At 43.6% G+C, this 18,839-nt stretch overlaps 1 protein-coding gene across 3 annotated transcripts; it reads left to right on the top strand.

The window, feature by feature from the left end:
- Positions 1–1,640: 1,640 nt before the first annotated feature.
- On the top strand, positions 1,641–8,127 carry LOC139268996 (beta-crystallin B2-like). 3 transcript variants are annotated; one of them, XM_070887919.1, is made up of 5 exons: positions 1,641–1,688; positions 1,910–2,028; positions 2,596–2,728; positions 3,866–4,008; positions 7,900–8,127. In XM_070887919.1, exons 1-5 carry the CDS (start codon positions 1,641–1,643, stop codon positions 8,066–8,068), a joined length of 612 nt encoding a protein of 203 aa, XP_070744020.1. In that variant the 3' UTR covers positions 8,069–8,127. The 3 variants fall into 3 exon arrangements, with proteins under 3 accessions (XP_070744020.1, XP_070744019.1, XP_070744018.1); XM_070887918.1 differs by having other exon boundaries at positions 1,641–1,691; XM_070887917.1 differs by having other exon boundaries at positions 1,641–1,700.
- The last annotated feature ends 10,712 nt before the right edge of the window (positions 8,128–18,839 follow it).

Here is an 18,839-nt window from a genome sequence, read left to right as displayed (position 1 = left end):
TCAGAAGTAATTGCAAGGCAGTAATTAATCAAGGAAGAACGCTGAAAGTGCTGGAAATATGCAACAGGTCACCCAACATCTGTAAAGAGAGAAAATTGCAATGAATCAAGGAAGTTAAATAATATTATGAACTGTGCGAGAGATGCTTGAGATATTTGTACCATGTGATTATATTATTGACTTCTGATTGCTTTAGAATGCTTCAGGTATTTTACAATTTCGGGTAGGTTTTTATGCCAACAGAAATTGTTCGTGTATAAAATCTGCTGATGTTCCTCTTGTTATGTGATGATATTCACACTGAAGGATTAGCTACTGTGACATTATTATTGGAATATTATTGAAAACGTTTATAGCCAGCAAGTGTTGCACCATTACAGTTTTGTTTGGAACGTTGTAGGGAAACTGGAGACACTAGGGTTGTTCTCCTTAGAGCAGAGAAAGTTAAGAGGAGATTTACTTACAGTGGGAGAAGGGTCAGTAACCAGATGACACAGATTTAAGGTGATTGGCAAAAGAACAAGAAGCAACATGGGGAAACATTTTTTTACACAGTGAGTTGTGATCGGGAATGTCTGGAATGTGATCTGTAAGCAGATTCAATTGTAACATTCAAAAGAGAATTGGATAAATACTTGAAGGGAAACAATTACAGGGCTACAGGTAAAGAGCAGGGGAGTGGGATGAATTGGACAGCTCTACCAAAGAACATAGGAACATAGGAACAGGAGTAGGCCATTTAGCCCCTCGAGCCTGTTCAACCATTCAATGAGATCATGGCTGATCTGCAACCTAACTCCATATACCCAATTTTGGCCCATAATCCCTTAATACTTTTGGTTAATAAAAATCTATCAATCTCACATTTAAAATTAACAATTGATCCACATTAATAGCAGTTTGCGGAAGAGAGTTCCAAGCTTCTACCACCCTTTTTGTGCAGAAGTGTTTCCTAATTTCACTTGTAAAAGGTCTTGCTCTAAGACCTAGACTCCCCAACCGACAGAAATAGTTTCTCGCTATCTATTCTATCTGTTCTCTTTAAGAGCCGGCATAGGCACGATGGGCTGAATGGACTCCCTCTGAGCTGTATCATTCTATGATTCTAAGGATTATCCTTGTAGTTTTGTGCCATTGTCGAACTCTATTATAAAACTGATCAGTTGAAATATATTGAAAACTCTTTTTTCCAGATGACAGATGGAAATTAGTCATGCATTATGGAAGCTGAAAATTTCTTCCTATTCTCACAGTTACAGAACTGCCTCGGTCATACCAAGTGGCAGAAATCACTTGGATACTTGCTGAGAGGCACATTGAGTTATCTTCGGCAATTGGTTTGCTTGAATTTTGGGGAAGATTAGTTTACATGATTTACTATGAGAGGAATCAAAAAAGGAAAAATAGGGACAACTTATGTTTCAATTCTATTAATGAAGGATCTTAATAACAAGTCTCACTCATTTGTAGTGGATGTTCGACCTATCTAACAAATAACAATGTATAGCAATGACTTATTCCTGATTCAAAGTATGAAGTATTGTGGTTTGATTCAATAATTATCAGACAGATGTAATCCGTTTACTCCTTTCTGTCTCTTCTGTTACAGATTTGCAGAAACACATCTAGTCCCAGCCACAATGGCATCTGAACAGAATCCAACCCCCAAGCAGCACCCCACCTCCACAGTTGCCCACAAGGTTGGTTCATTGCTTTCTTCTTTCATATCTACCTATTTATCTATACATTTTGTGTCCTCCACTCTGTTCTGCTTAAACTGGGACAATGGGATGCTGCTCTCTGAGCTATTTGCTTTTCAATCTCAAAAATTATTTGAATTCGTTTCTCTATTTCTTATTTAAAATAATGGAATGACTATCCTGAATCCTATTTTATTGCACTGTTTCAGATTGTCCTGTTTGAGCAGGAGAATTTCCAGGGCCGTTTCCATGAGATAAGTGGCCCCTGTCCCAACTTGAAAGAGGCTGGATTGGGGAAAGTTAGCTCCCTTGTGGTGCACAGTGGACCGTGAGTATTACAGCACAAAAACAGGTCATTCAGCCCAACTGGTTTGTACTGGTGTTTAAGCTCCGCACAAACAATTGGGGGGCAGGGGGTGGGGGGGGGGGGGATTGCAGGAGAGTCTGGAGAGCTTGAGGTCAAATGAACAAATACACTAGAGAAATAGTAGCCAGACATAAGGGTAACAAAGGGCAAATGTGGGCATTGGTAGGCTACAAGGACACATATCTATAACTGTGCACATATGGTGAATGGGAAAAAACTGGCTAAAAATGGAATCTGGTGAATAATAGCAGAGAAATGACGACAATATTAGTAGCCAATGCTTAACATGTTCATAGGACATTGTTCTTTCCATTATTTTCATGAAGGTGTCAACCCATTTAAACACCTCAAATGTGTTTGTAGTAGAAAACTGAAATGTGAAGATCATTACTTTGAGGGATATCTAAATTTGAATAAAACATTCTGGACTCTGTAATTGGTAGTAACAGCACTAGACCACCTGTCACCAAATAAGGTAGATAACATTCATAGATGTCTGACACCAAATCTGCTTTGTTTTATTTTCAGATGGGTTGGCTATGAGCAGGCAGGATGTAAGGGTGAACAGTTTGTCTTTGAGAAAGGAGAATATCCCCGCTGGGATACCTGGACAAACAGCCGCAGGAGCGATAGTCTCGCCTCCTTCAAACCCATAAAACTGGTATGTTGGTATTGATCGCACAGCTAAAACAGAAGGCAACCCCAACCAAACAGAATCAGACCAGCAGAAATGTGGAACCCCCAAATGTCTGTCTGATGTGCTGCTCAGCCTCATAGATAAGGAAGGTAGCAAGTTCCATTTCAGTCTATGTTGAGCTAGCTGATCTCAAGCACGGCAGAAGATGAGGTGATATAATTGTCCTTGGAACGTCTGGACTAGGGAGGGGAACAATCAGATGGTGAGAGGGAGGGTTTGATTCTAATCATTATTCATTATCTCATCATTATGAAAACAATTATTATTTCCTACAAATATAAACACCTCCATTTGTTATTATACAAGATGGGTTAAGAATCAATCACATCATGCATTACATAACTATATGATGTTCCTTTTTATTAAGGAGGCTAAGGGGTGAAGTGCTACTCACTGTTTGCATACTTGAATCTCTGGCTTATTGGTAAATAATCCCTTCTGGCATTTAACCTGTCAATGTGAATTCAATGATCAGAAAAATGTAGCAGAAATAGTTAGTGATCTGGACTTTACATTCAGTTTAATGGCTAGGAGAGTGGACTAGTAGTTATTATAAATGTTGCCACTCTGGATAATAGTTAGAATGGCCTGATGGCCTAGTTTATAAATGCACCTCCTCATGTCATCCTGAACCATAGAGATCAGGAAGGTCCCAGCTTCCATCTCTAGTCTGTGATCTTATCCAGACAGCAGTCAGATTCTAGAATTTGCTTCATTATTGCCAGTCGAGAGAAGGGAGAAATTAGGATTCTCGTTCCTGATCTAAACCCATTAATGCTCACTGAAAAGTATACATATGGACACTGGATGAGGATAGAGTTGAACTTGACTATGATCCCCCAAAGTCAAATACCTTACAGTTGTTTACTGTCATAATTCACACATGAGGCGTGGTCACTTAGCTGAGGTACGGGAGGGCTGCTGGCAATTGTGAAACCACACTCTACTATGAGGCAGTGCCTTCACGTAGGAGGGGAGAAAATAAGGGAGGAAATTGAAAATAAAAATCAAAGGGTGGCCATTAATTGATTTTTAGGCATTGTGAATGACTGAATTCCTATTCTGAAAAGGACTTACAGTTTTATGCCATTGCATCGACAGGATGGACATGAACACAAGATCATACTTTATGAAAACCCTAACTTTACTGGAAAGAAAATTGAAATCATAGACGATGATGTACCAAGTTTCCACGCTCACGGATACCAGGAGAAAGTGTCATCCATCCGTGTTCTGAATGGAACGTGAGTACTGGGAGAGGACATCTAGAAAAGCTATTGTTTTAACATATTTTGGCTCCACTTGATATCAGATATATTTGGGAGTAATTTTCCAATGATGCACTGGGGATGGGCCATCAATGTGTTGGGAAATTACCCCCTTTGAGTGATCTCACCAGACAAGTGATTATTTTCTTAATGCAGGGTATAGCGTTACTTGGTACCCCAGCTGCTTTTAGCATATCTTCCACCGAGAGAACACCTACATTGGTAAAATTCCAACGTGAAAAGGTTTGCCAGCCTTTCCCAGTTGCAAACCCAGATGGGTGAAGGGCAGGGGATGGCATCATGGCTCTGGTTCCAAACTGTGCTTTGCTGCTGAAGAAAGTTCTTTGAAAACCTTAATCCGCTGGTTGGGGACATAGCCTAAGAATTAGAGCCAGGTCTTTCAGGAGTGAAGTTAATAAACATGTCTACATGCAAAGGATGGTAGAAGTTTGGATCTCTCTTCTGCAAATGGTAGTTGATGCTAGGTGAATTTTTAACTTTAAATCTGAGATTGAGAGATTTTTGTTAACCAAAGATATTAAGGAATATGGGGCAAATATGGTGGGCATATGGATTAGATCATAGATCAGCCATGATCTCAATGAAGGGTGAAACAGGCTCGAGGAGGTAAATGGCCTAATCCTGTTCCTATGCTCCTATAACCTTAATACCTCCATATCATGAAACATAGAAGTAGAGAAAATATACTTTGGATTTGGTTTGCATTAAAAATATTTCAGACCTCCCACTTGAAACCCAAACTATCCAGTTCAAAACTGGACAGGTGGTAGCCCTAGAGATGAAAGAAAAGAATGAAAGACAGATTGTTCGAGGCCTTTGGCATGTTCAGGAATTGCGTTGATGTCAGGAATGCAAAGCACTACTTCCATAGTTCTGACCAAATAGCAAGACACGCTAGAGAAACAAGCTTGGAGCTGTTGTCTCAGTGCCAAAAATGAGAGTTCTAAACACAGTCTTGCGCGTACAGATTTATAGATGAAATTATACTCACAGACAACACGCGCAATGATGCAAAGGCTGTGGGAAACTCTACATTACAGTTGCTGAGCTCAGTGGCAGGGTGGCCAACCCTCAATGTTCCATAACTTAGCGTTACAATGGTTTGGTTATTGTACCCTCAGCTCGAGGCCAGTACATTATTAACCCCCCATAATTTTTACCCTTAGTTTATGCTAGCTTTCATTAGCTCAGCAATACAGAGACTTGCTGTCTCTGTCGTAGAGATACACGACCTTTACTCATAAGCTGCCTGTCTAACTACATTTAGGGAGAAGGGTAAAAGCTACTCCTTATCTACCAGGTGAGAACTACACAAAGAATAAACAACTATCTTTATGACCTTGAAAGTCTGGGCTGATTGGACATGTTCCAGATATTGCCTGTTTCAGCAGTATTCTGCATACTGTCTTTTAATCACAAAATGTTGTCCTCAGTATAAGATGGAACCTAAACACAATCTTCATTTAGCATAGCCTTTCTAACACAAAGCTCTGATAACACACGAACTAACAACATTAGTCCAATTACCACTATTATCATTATTACAATCGCCTGGAATTTCCATGTGGGGTTCTCTGATGGGAGATTGGCAGAACCCCTGGAGAAACAACGTAAATGACCATTTATGCCATTTCTCCAGGGTTTCCACTGAAGTTATTGAGAGAGATTGGGAGAATCCCATGGAAATGTTTCCCCATTCCTTTTTTTATGTCGGGAGGTTTTTATATATATTTGTTACCTCCTCATGTTTTTGATTTTTTTCCCCTCCTCATAAAAGCTAATTAAAAGAAATAACTTTTCTTTTATATAGTACCTATCACAACATTTCAAAGCACTTTAAATTAATGAAATAATCTTTCAAGTGTAGTCACTGTTGCAAGGTGGGGAAACGCATCAGACAATGTGTGCACAGCAGGATCTCACAAACAGCAATGAGAAAAATGGCCAGATAATCTGTATTAGTGATGGTTAAGGGATCCTCCACCTTAGAGGTCAGACAAGACCTCGATTTAACATTTCATCCAAAAGACGGCACCTGCGACAGTGCAGCACTCCCTCAGTACTGCACTAAAGTGTCAGACCAGATTATGTGCTCAAGTCTCTGAGTGGGGCTTGAGCCCACGATCTTCTGAATCAGAGGTAAGAGTGCTACCACTGAGCCATGGCTGACACATTAGCTCCTCACAGCCATCAGTGAAATCAATAATCCAGCCTACAGATATCTTCTTCAATGCCAAAAAACTGTTCTTTGGTTGACCTGCACAGTGGTGTATTTCTTGGACTGGATTTCTTCTTTTCTGGAAAGGTTCAACCCTTGTGTCAGCTGTGTCCCTCGCCTCTGAATCAGAAGGTTGTGGGTTCAAGTCCCGCTCCAGGGATTGAGCACAAAAATCTAGCGTGACACTCCAGTGCAATGCTGAGGGAGTGCTGCACTGTCGAAGGTGCCGTCTTTTGGTTGAGACGTTAAACCGATAGCCCCGTTTGCTCTCTCTTCTCTCAGGTGGACATAAAAGATCCCATGGCACTACTTCAAAGAAGAGCAGAGGTCTCCTGGCCAATATTTATGGATGTGTTTATTTGCTACACCAAAAGCTCTGATTGGTCCCCTTGGATGACAAGTCCTGATTGCTGATTGATTCCCTTGGAGGAAAAGGCACACCCAACAGTTTTCTGTAATGTGTGAATAGATCCTCCCTGTCTATGTAATCAGTTACATTGCAAAGTGTAAATCGAGCCATTCTGACTGCCGTCTCCAGACAGAACAGAGCTCACTTGGAACAGACGGGGCTCACTCTCGCAGGTTAAGACCTTCTCCTACCCGTAAACATGATTCTACCCCTGCTGCCCAAGTTCCTGGCCTTGTCTCCCCAGGTTTCTGATATTCTACACCCCCCCTCCCCACCCCCGTTTCCTTTCCTCCCCTTTCTTGACCTCCTCTCCCCAGCCCCTCCCCCCCATTCCTGACCTCTCCCTTCTGATTCCCTCTTCTCTCCCTTCCCTTCTCACCCCCTGATTCCCTCTCTCTCTCTCCATCTGATCCTCTCTTCTACCCTCGGCCAAAATGGATCCCCTGGCCGGCCGCCTCCCACGGAGCTTAATGTAAGTGTGACCTGCGCTGCACTGCAGGCCATAACTGTGGGGTACTGTGCATGTGCAGCCTTGGTAAATGGGAATCAGGGAATCGGGTGTGCATGTGCAGCTTCGGGATACTGTGCGCTTGCGCAGAAGACTACAAAATGTTCATGTAGATAATCACTTTGAATATTTATCCCCCAATCAACATCACTAAAACAGATTATCTGGTCATTATCACATTGCTGGGAGCTTGCTATGCCCAAATTGGCTGCTGCGTTTCCTACATTACAACAGTGAATACACTTCAAAAAGTACTTCATTGGCTGTAAAGCGCTTTGAGACGTCTGGTGATCGTGAAAGGCGCTATATAAATACACGTTTCTTTCTTGTATGGAGCACCTTGACCTGGGGGGAGAGAGGGATTTAATATTGCCAATTTCTCCCTCCTTTCTGGACAGTATTGACTCTTGCTGGGTACATTACCACCCAAGTGACCATTTTCCATGTGCAACTTACACAGTGAACATCAACTGGGTATTTAACCATTCAATCCTGTCCTCCCCTGATGTCCCTGATCAAGAGATAATGCCTTGGTGATTGTTGTGGGGCCAGTTGTAACAGCTCACATACTGTCCCAGCTGAGATCAGTTAACTCATCACTGACCTTGGGGTTGCAGGGATGAGGGTCTTTCCTTTGGACTTCCTGTGCCTGAGAGGATGAGATTTGTGGTATTCGTCTTTCAGTAACTCCTGTTTACGTATTTCTTCCAGATGGGTCGGCTACCAGTACCCAGGCTACAGAGGCTACCAGTACCTGCTTGAGAAGAGAGAATACAAGGACAATAACGAATTTGGAGCCCAGCAGGCTCAGATCCAGTCTGTCAGACGTATTAGGGATATGCAGTGGCACCAGAGGGGAATCTTCCATCCCACTAATTGAAAGGCACTTCTGCTCCTAAGCTTCCTGCCATCAGTTTCTCACTGATTTGCTGCTAAATTCCTAACCACAGGTTAAATGAACGCTTCCCCACAGTATTCTGTATGAATACAACAGCTGAGCCAATTCAATAAAATCCCGCACTTCAAACTCACCTTCTCTATTATGCGTCTTTCTTTTTACACGTTAACAACAGAAGGGAGCTGGAGGGAAGGATGCAAAGATCGGATTTCCCACCAGATTGATTCTGTTGGATGCTGACAACAGCGAGATTCTGTTGGAAAGATTCTCTCAAAAAAGAATGCCTCCCAATCTGTACTGAGTAAACTATTCTCGGCTGAGGAGAGGGAGGCAGTAACAGGCTACAATTTACCTCAGCATCCCTGGGCTATGAAATATAAATCAGCCTGGGTTTTTACTCTTGATCACTGTCCAATGGTCTGTGCTGGAAAGTGTGCGTCTGGTGTGGGTCAACTGTGATGCTCCCTACAGTGGAATGAATTGGGCAGGACACCAGACGGTGATCAGGACCCAGTGAACCAAAGCTCAACAAAAGTCAGTGTCTTTGTTGGGGAGAGGGGAAATTACATCTATCTACCAATTTAAATCCATGTGTATACCTTGGAAGAGATTTATTTAACCACTAAGCCATAATTCACTTGCAAACCTTAAACATGACCAGAGGGTCCCAATGTATTCTGTGTATACCATATAACACTATATAGCTAGCAATGTAGAACAATCTTTTTCAATACAAAATTTGACTATTTGATCATCTATGCAAAGCTGAGCCGTTCAACTAGATGAATAGGTTTTCGCACAGTTCGTCACAGTTGGTCCTTGAACAGGTTTCTAACATTGTGCTAAACTGTTCTTAAGGGAGCTGGCCATTTACTTAACAATTATGTAAAAAGATCCAAGGCTGAGAAAAGGTGGAATCTGTAGCTGCTTATGTTGCTCATCTTTATCTCTTGTCACACAACAGTGTGGCCACTGTGTGTCAGTGCAGGGCTGTAATGAAGAACAATCTGGGCTGGACATTTGAATGTCCAGAATACAAACTGAATAGTTTTAGTTCGGCTGTACTGAGTAAGAATGGTTTACTGAGACTATGGGATGCAGTATAAAAGCAGGGAAGTTTTGCTACAGTTATACAGGGTATTGGTGAGGCTACACCTGGAATACTGCGAACGGTTTTGGTTTCCATATTTAAGAAAGGATATACTTGCTTTGGAGGCAGTTCAGAGAAGGTTCACTTGGTTGAATCCAGAGATGAGGGGGTTAACTTATGAGGAAAGGTTGAGTAGGTTGGGCCTCTACTCATTGGAATTCAGAAGAATGAGAGGTGATCTTATCGAAACGTATAAGATTATGAGGGGGCTTGACAAGGTGGATGCAGAGAGGATGTTTCCACTGATAGAAGACTAGAACTAGAGGGCATAATCTTAGAATAAGGGGCCGCCCATTTAAAACTGAAATGAAGAGGAACTTCTTCTCTCAGAGGGTTGTAAATCTGTGGAATTCGCTGCCTCAGAGAGCTGTGGAAGCTGGGTCATTGAATAAATTTAAGACAGAGATAGATAGTTTCTTAACCGATAAGGGAATAAGGGATTATGGGGAGCGGTGGGGAAGTGAACCTGAGTTCATGATCGGATCAGCCATGATCGTATTAAATGGAGTGGAGCGGGCTCGAGGGGCCGTATGGCCTACTCCTGCTCCTAGTTCTTATGTTCTTATGTATAATGTATCCCATCATCTTGCTCCCCACAAAGGCAAATCAATCAAAGCTCCTGAATATCAATCCATCCCCATACTCCACAAAATTCAACCTTGACCAGGTTCCCACCTTAGGCAGGCAGTTCTCTGGTCCCAGCAGCTGAGAAACAATGAGGGGGTGAAATCGCCCCTCACCCCGATTGGGGGTGGTAACCTTCCGGGGCCGGGACATTTATCACCTGGCCCGGAAGTCGCAACCCCCACGTGGAATTGGGCTGTGTACCCCTCAAAAGAAGCGGAGCGCTGTCTCCTGGGGCGGCAGCGTGGTGCTGAATCCAGCGCTGCACTGAGGCCAGCGTACATGGGGCATCCACGTAGTGCTGACACGCTACAATGACCCTTCCTTTCATTTAAAGGCGAGGGCCAATGTGTACTCTGCAGGCCCTTTAGTGGCCAGCCACTGGGCCACGAGGGATGCGATCAACCAGGCCATTGGCCCGGCACCCAAAACAGAGTGTCGGGCTGCATTATGATGGCCCAGTTACGCGAGGGTCACCATTGTCAGGCCGACGCAAGAGTCGAACGACAAAATAAAATGGCGGCCCAGGCGCTAAAGGCCTTCCCTTTAAGGGGTGCCACAGCGGCAGATGTCGCGCCCCGTGAAGCTGGCGTTGGCATCGGCCAGTGCCAGCCTCGCAGCTCGCGGTGCAATATTTCCCTGCAGGACGTAAAGGGGTCGTCGCACATGGCGATGACGTCATCGCCGGGTGTATGCCAGCCCGGGGCGCCAATCATGGGGTGCGGTGCAACTGGCGCAGCACCCCCCCCAAACCTCCAGGGCAATTTTCCCAGGGGTGCGAGCACCCTCCTCCCCCGGGCGATATCACCAATATGACCCGGAGGGCTAAAGGAGCTATGAAAAAGGGCAATTTCGGCCCCTAAATGTTCTATTATCTCTTACTACACCCCAAATAATCCTCAATCCTAACCCTGGCCAGATATTCATTCAGCTGTCTCTAAAATGTACAAATGAACACAACATTAACTGCTTCCGCTAGTAGTCCATTTCACATATCCACTGCTCTATGCAAAAGTGAAACTTCCTTTTAAGAAAGAGAAAGCTTGTAGTATCAGCAGCAATTATGGCAGTCCAAACCGTATGGCACAGAATTGTCATAATACCCAATATTATTACTCTTTGTGATTTTAGATATTAACTATACAGAACATTAAATACAAGCCCATATTTAATTTGTCATCTAATTCAATGTAAAACCACAGCTTTAACAGTTATCCTTGTTATTGTAAATTTCAGTGGATACTTTGCGTCAGTATTTACAATAGAGGACGAGGATAGCATGCCAGAAATCCCAAGGAAACTAATATTGAATCAGGGACAGGGACTCAATAAAATTAATTTAAGTAAAATAACAGTAATGAAGAAAATAATCGCACTATAGCATGACAAAACCCCGGGACCATATGGTTTCCATCCCAGGGTTTTAAAGGAAGTGGGTGAGCACATTGCAGATGCCCGAATTATAATCTTCTAAAGTCCTCTCGATTCAGGCACCATTCCTGTGGATTGGAAAATTGTGCATGTCACTCTGCTATTTAAGAATGGCGAGAGGGAAACCAGGGAATTATAAACCAGTTAGCCTAACATCTGTTGTCGGGAAATTACCAGAGTCTATAATTAAGGATAGGGTGACAGAACACTGTGAAAATTTTCAGCTGATCAGAGAGAGCCAGCATGGATTTGTAAAAGGTAGGTCATGCCTGATGGACCTGATTGAATTTTTTGAGGAGGTGACTGAAGTAGCGGACAGGTGAATGTCTATGGATGTTATTTATATGGACTTCCAGAAGGCATTTGATAAAGTCCCACATAAGAGACTGTTAACCAAGGTAGAAGCCCACAGAATATAGGGCACATTATTGACCTGGTTAGGAAATTGGCTGAGTGACAGGAAACAGGCAGGAGGGATAATGGGTAGGTACTCTAATTGGAAGGATGTGACTAGTGGTGTCCCGCAGGGATCTGTGTTGGGTCCTCAACTATTCACAGTATTTATTAATGACATAGATGAAGGCATAGAGTGTCATATTTCCAAATTTGCCAATGGCACAAAGATACGTGGCATTGGAGGCAGTGTAGATGAAAGCATAACATTACAAAGGGATATCGACAGATTAAGTGAATGGACAAAACTGTGGCAAATAGATTTCAATGTTGGCAAAAGTGAAGTCCTCCACTTTGGAGGGTATTTCCTAAATGGTGAAAAGCTAAAAAAAGTGGAGGTCCAAAGAGATTTGGAGGTCCAGGTACATAGATCATTAAAATGCCATGAACAGGCACAGAAAATAATCAAAAAGGCTCGTGGAATGCTGGCTTTTATATCTAGAGGACTAGAATGCAAGGGGGTAGAAGTTATGCTGCAGCTGTACAAAATCATGCTTAGACCACACCTGGTGTACTGTGAATAATTCTGGGCACCACACCTTAGGAGGATATATTGGCCTTGGAGGGAGTACAGTGTAGGTTTGCCAGAATGATACCTGGACTTCAAGGGTTAAGTTATGAGGAGAGATTACACAAATTAGGGTTGTATTTCTGTTCTGTATGCAATAAAAGTTCAAACTGAGTACTGTTTAACTAATCAAGGTACAACCTTGGCTCTGCTTTATTTAGGCCCAAAGTGCCTGACTCTCAAAATGGCTGGCCTTTTATACCTGAGCAGCACCATGTGCGTGCTGGTTGCGTGCGTGCTGCTGACTTGTTGAGGGTGGCAGTGGCCATGTCAGGAATTGCAAATCCGTTTTTATTGAACGAGTCCGTGATGGAAATTCCAGGTTCACTGATGACCGCTGAGTCTTCTGAAGACTGCTGGTAGGTTGGTTGGTCGTCAGTGTTTCTCCATCCGACTGTTCTGGCTCGTCTGTGTGCCTCAGCTTTGTCTGATCCATGTGTTTCCTGCAAGTTTGCCCATTCTTGAGCTTAATAACGAATACTCTGTTGCCCTCCTTGGCCATGACCGTACCAGCGATCCATTTGGAACCCTGACCATAGTTCAACACATATACAGGATCATTAACAGAAATCTCGCGTGACACAGTTGCGCGATAGTGGTACCCTTGTTGACTTTGTCTTCTGTATTCAACATGATTATTTAAATCCAGGTGTACCAGAGATAGCTTGGCCTTAAGATTTCTTTTCATCATGAGTTCAGCAGGCGAGACCCCGATGAGTGTGTGGGGTCTTGTCCTGTAACTCAGCAGTATGCAGGACAAACGGGTCTGCAGTGACCCTTGGGTTACTCTCCTCATGCTTTGCTTGATAATTTGTACTGCATGTTCAGCTTGCCCATTGGACGCAGGCTTGAACGGTGCTGACCTAACATGTTTTATGCCATTAAGTTTCACAAACTCCTGAAACTCCTGACTGGTGAAGCACAACCCATTGTCGCTCACCACTATGTCAGGCAGACCATGTGTCGCGAACATGACATTGAGATTCTCTATGTTTGCCGTGGACGTGCTGGATGACATGATTATGCATTCTATCCACTTCGAATAAGGTCCACCACCACTAAAAACATCTTGTCTAGGAAGGGACCTGCAAAATCTACATGGATCCTGGACCAAGGTTTCGATGGCCACAATCACAGACTCAGTGGCGAATCTGCTGGTGCTTTGCTGAGCTGCATGCAAGTGTTGCACTGATGCATGCATGCTTCCAGCTCAGAGTCAATTCCTGGCCATCATACATGGGACCTGGTGATGACCTTCATCATCATAATACCAGGATGTGTGCTGTGTAACTCATGCTCGAACTTCTCTCTTCCTTTCTTGGGCATTACAACGCGATTGCCCCACAATATGCAATCTGCTTGAAACACAGTTCGTCCTTGCGACGAATGTACGGTTTGGTCTCCTCGCACATTTGCTTAGGTATGGCCAATCCCCTTTGAGGATGCAACCCTTCACCACCGATAAAATCTGGTCCTGGCTGGTCCAGGTCTTAACTTGTTGAGCCGTGACAGGGGCTCCTTCACTCTCAAAAGCACCCATGATTAACATTAGATCTGCCGGTTGTGGCGCTTCCACCTCCGGTGTGGGCAACGGCAACCAGCTCAAAGCATCGGCACAATTCTCTGTGCCAGGTCTGTGGCGAATGACATAATCATAGGCAGATAATGTCAGCGCCCATCTTTGGATGCGGGATAAAGCGTTGGTATTGATACCTTTGCTCTCAGAAAACAATCAAATGAGCGGCTTATGATCAGTCTCTAAACCACAGTCCGAACAGGTATTGATGCATCTTTTTAACACCATACAGCTAAAGCTTCTTTTTCTACATACTGTAGTCTCTTTCTGCTTTCGACAAACTTTTCGATGCTTACGCGACAGGTTGAAGTTTCCCCGACTCATTGGCTTGTTGGAGTACGCAACCAATTCCATATGACGATGCGTCACGGGCCAAAACTAAATGTTTACATGGGTCATAATGTACCAGCAGCTTGTTCGAGCAAAGCAGATTGGTGGCTTTCTCGAAAGCTCTGTCTTGCGATGCGCCCCACATCCAGTTGTCGCCTTTTCTCAATAGCGTGTGCAGTGGTTATAGTAAGGTGCTTAATTCAGGTAGGAAGTTACCAAAGTAGTTGAGTAGACCCAGGAACGAATGTGGCTTGTGTGCATTCTTGATGACCTTGGTTTTCACGTCAATAGGTCTGATGCCATCAGCGGCGATTTTCCTCCTGAGGAATTCGACCTCCGGTGCCATAAAGTCACACTTCGAGTTTCAGTCTGAGTACCACTCTATCCAAACGCAGTAGAACTTCTTCCAAGTTGTTCAGATGTTCCTTGGAGTCACGACCGGTGATCAGGATGTCATCTTGGAACACGACGGTTCTAGGAACGGACTTCAGTAGACTTTCCATATTCCTCTGGAATATTGCTGCAGCCAAGCAATCCAAAAGGGCACCTGTGGTAAATAAATAGTCCTTCGTGCGTGTTAATGCACATAAGTCTCTTCGACGTCGCGACCAACTCCTGCGTATATAGGCCGACGTCAAGTCCAGTTTTGTGAACGACGTCCCTCTGGCTAGCATCGCAAACAAGTCATCAGCCTTCGGTAACAGGTGCTGATCTTGTTTCGAAACCCTGTTGAGCCTTGTAGTCTCCACAGATTCTGACTGTGTCATCACTTTTCAGCACAGGAACAATGGGGCTGGTCCATTCATTAAATTCGACCGGTGATATGATCCCTTCACCCTGGAGTCTGTCCAGTTCAATTTCGATCTTCTTCCTCATCATAACGGCACTGCCCGAGCTTTATGATGGACTTGTCTTGCATCTGAGTCCACTTGGCTCCCGTGAAGTTGCCGATACCCAGTTCGAACAGTGAGGGGAACTTGCTCAATACTTGGGCACATGTATCTTCCTCCGACGACAACGCCTTTATGTCGTTACAGTCGCATCTGATTTTCTCCACCAGCTCCTGCCGAGCAGCGTTGGGCCATTGCCTGGAACAATTCACAGCGGTAACTTGTGAACCGCACCATTATACGACAAATTAATTTGTTCACTGCCAATCACCTTTATCAGTTCTTTGGTGTACACGCGCAGCTTGGCGTTAACAGGGCTCAGCCTGGGCCTCACAGTCTTAGTATCCCATAGCTTATTAAATGCCCTCTCTTTGATGATCGCTTGACTCGTCCCCATCAATTCCAGTTCCATCAATACCGGTATCCCGTTAAACTTCACATTAATCAAAATTGGTTTACTCTTGGTTATGAAGGAGTACAGTCCATACACTTCCACCTCTGGCATCTCGGATTGCGTATCCGGATTGGCTAGTCTGACTCTCATCCTCCATGTGGTGTGTCGCAGCTCGCTTGCTCATCTGCGGACACTTGCGTTGGAGATGCCCCACTCTCAGACAGCCTTTGGAACTATATTGCTTAAATCGGCACTGCTGGTGCCAATGATTTCCCCACAATGCCAACATGGAGAAGTCGGATACATTCCTGCTGGTGGACTTTGGGCAGCCACAGGTTTCACGAATGCAGCCGGATAGACCCTGCCATGTGCCGCTCTGCCGAACGCCGAATAAATCGCAGTTACAGTACTTGCCAAGGTTCAGTTCTTCACCGCTATTTGCTTTAGACTCCTGTCTGTCGTCGTACATGATTTAGCGATCTGGATGGCCCTTTTTAAATCCAACTCCTCCATCGCCAGAAGTTTGCGCAGGATCACCTCGTGGTTGATACCGATCGAAAGTGTGTATAAAACCTGTATCTCGAGATGATGATGCCATCGTCTGGCTTGAGGTGCTCCCGTATCAATGTACACAACTTCTTGTACATTTTCTCTGTTGGAGCACTAGGCATGAATAGATTCTTTATCAGACCGTAGATCTTTGAACCACACACAGTGAGGAACACGGCCCAGCGCCGATCTGCATCGTCGACCCATTTCATTTTGTTGGCCACGAACTATTGGTTCAAACGGCTCACAAAGTCTGCCCGTTCTTCTCCCTCCACGAATCGCTCTAAAAATCCAATCGTGCTCATTTTGCAAACAAAGGTTCTTGTATTCTCGTCGCCAAATGTTATGTATGCAATAAAGGTTCAAACTGTGTACTGTTTAACTAAGCAAGGTACAACCTTATTTAGGCCCATGTGCCTGACTCTCAAAATGGCTGGCCTTTTATACCTGAGCAGCACCATGTGTGTGCTGCTCAATGGCCTCCAACAATGACGCCATCTGGTGGCTACAAACAGAATGTACATACATGACAATTTCCTAGAATTTAAAAGGTTAAGGGGTGATCTGATTTAAGTTTTCAAGATATTAAAGGGAACGGATAGGGTAGATGGAGAGAAACTATTTCGGCTGGTTGGGGATTCGAGGACTAAGGGCATAGTCTAACAATTAGAGCGAGACCTTTCAGGAGTGAAATTAGGAAACACTTCTGCACACAAAGGGTGGTAGAAGTTTTGAACTCTCTTCTGAAAATGGATACAAGATCAATTATTAATTTAAAATTGGATATTGATAGATTTTTGTTAACCAAAGGTATTAAGGGATATGGGCGGATATATGGAGTTTGGTCACAGATCAGCCATGATCTCATTGAATGGTAGAACAGGCTCAAGGGGCTCAATGGTCTACTCCTGTTCCTATGTTCCTATGAAACATTTCGCATAAATAGCTTTCCTGCCCTGAATGGGCATCACTGATGAATCTGATATCTGATGTATAGGTTATCAGCAGTGACTGAACGCACTGCCTCAGGTTGGGTCTCTGCCTCAACCATTCCCTGTGGCAAAGCAATGCGTGCTCTTAACAATTCTCCATGTAAAAAACTTTCTCCTAACCGCTCTACTTATTTTCTTAGTGATAATTTAAAATTGATTAACCCCTTGTTGTAGATGACCCAACCAGAATAAAGAGTCTTTCACTATTTACTATCAAAACTCTTCATAATTTAAAAAACCTCAAATGAATCTCCCCTTAACTTTCTCTACTCCAATGGAAATTGTCCTATTATCTCAAGTTTCTCTTCAGTACTACAGTATCTCAATCCCTAGCATCATGCTGGTGAATCAATGTAGTATGCTCTCGATAGCTTTAATGGCTAAAATACCCTAACTCTGGCCTAACCAATGTTTTATAATATCATTGCGGCCTCCTGAAGATGTGAAAGGTGAATATAATTGCAAATTCTTTTTTTATTTGTACTGTTAGGATTCTTTACACTGATTGGCAAATTGGTTATAAAAAAGAAAGAAAAAACTTGCAGCATCACATCACATCCTCAAATGGTTTATAACCAATGGACTACTTTTCGAAGTTTAGGCACTGCCTGAAAGGGTGATGGAAGCAGATTCAATAATAACTTTCAAAAAGGAATTGGATAACTACTTGAAGGGATAAAATTTACAGGGCTATGGAAAAAGAGCAAGGGAAGGGGACTAATTGGATAGCTCTTTCAAAGAGCCGGCACAGGCATGATGGGCAGAATGGCCTCCTAATGTGCTGTATCATTCTATGATTCTATAGTTCTATGAATGTTATTGTCCTTTATTATAAGTGTATTATGTTATTATCCTAAACTATAAGTGTATACTGTTAATTTTGCAACACTATATCTTGATATATGTGTATAATGTTCTGTCACTACGAGCACTAATCTATCGGTTGCAGCTGTCTGTAACAGAATCTTGTCACATTCAGGTCTCTTTAAAGCATCCTGAATCTCCATGTTATCAGAATGCTATACACCATTTCCCAAACTAAAACGTTTACTGCACTAGAGTATATTTAATTAATACCCTCTGAAGGAGTAGTACTATTGCTACCCTGCAATTGATGGCAGTAATCTCTCCGACATTATGATTCTCCAATCACCAATATGTTAGGCCACAATATATAATAGAAACAAATTTGCAATAAGTTCTAAACAGAGTCACATTCCTATTACCTTGCCGATACTGGCATTCTCGACATGTATAGGCAGAGAAGACTGCAATCAAGCTTTTACACGGACCTGCAATCCGATCCTCCTTCTGTTCACATACCTGTGAGACAGATACTGATTAGCGTCCTCGTCCAGGCCAGCATCGAAGCACTGACCACACTTGATCAGTTCCATTGGGCAGGCCACATTGTTCGCATGCCAGACACGAGACTCCCAAAACAAGCGCTCTACTTGGAACTTCTTCACAGCAAACGAGCCAAAGATGGGGAGCGGAAACATTACAAGGACCCCCTCAAAGCCTCCCTGATAAAGTGCGACATCCCCATTGACACCTGGGAGTCCCTGGCCAAAGACCGCCCTAAGTGGAGGAAGTGCATCCGGGAGGGCGCTGAGCTCCTCGAGTCAGGTCGCCGAGAGCATGCAGAAATCAAGTGCAGGCAGCAGAAAGAGCGTGCGGCAAACCAGTCCCACCCACCCTTTCCCTCAACGACTTTTTGTGCCACCTGTGACAGAGACTGTGGTTCTTGTATTGGACTGTACAGCCACCTAAGAACTCATGTAAAGAGTGGAAGC

The sequence above is a fragment of the Pristiophorus japonicus genome, chromosome 8, assembly GCF_044704955.1.
Source record: "Pristiophorus japonicus isolate sPriJap1 chromosome 8, sPriJap1.hap1, whole genome shotgun sequence".
Taxonomy (NCBI): domain Eukaryota; kingdom Metazoa; phylum Chordata; class Chondrichthyes; family Pristiophoridae; genus Pristiophorus; species Pristiophorus japonicus.
Note: the sequence above shows the minus strand (reverse complement) of the source record. Positions and strands in the feature narration are given on the sequence as shown.

Coding starts and splice junctions, on each gene's coding strand:
- LOC139268996 (XM_070887917.1), top strand. CDS start 1,641: ATGGCATCTGAACAGAATCCAACCCCCAAGCAGCACCCCACCTCCACA. Junction 1,701..1,909: donor CCTCCACAGTTGCCCACAAG/GTTGGTTCATTG, acceptor GCACTGTTTCAG/ATTGTCCTGTTTGAGCAGGA. Junction 4,009..7,899: donor ATCCGTGTTCTGAATGGAAC/GTGAGTACTGGG, acceptor TATTTCTTCCAG/ATGGGTCGGCTACCAGTACC.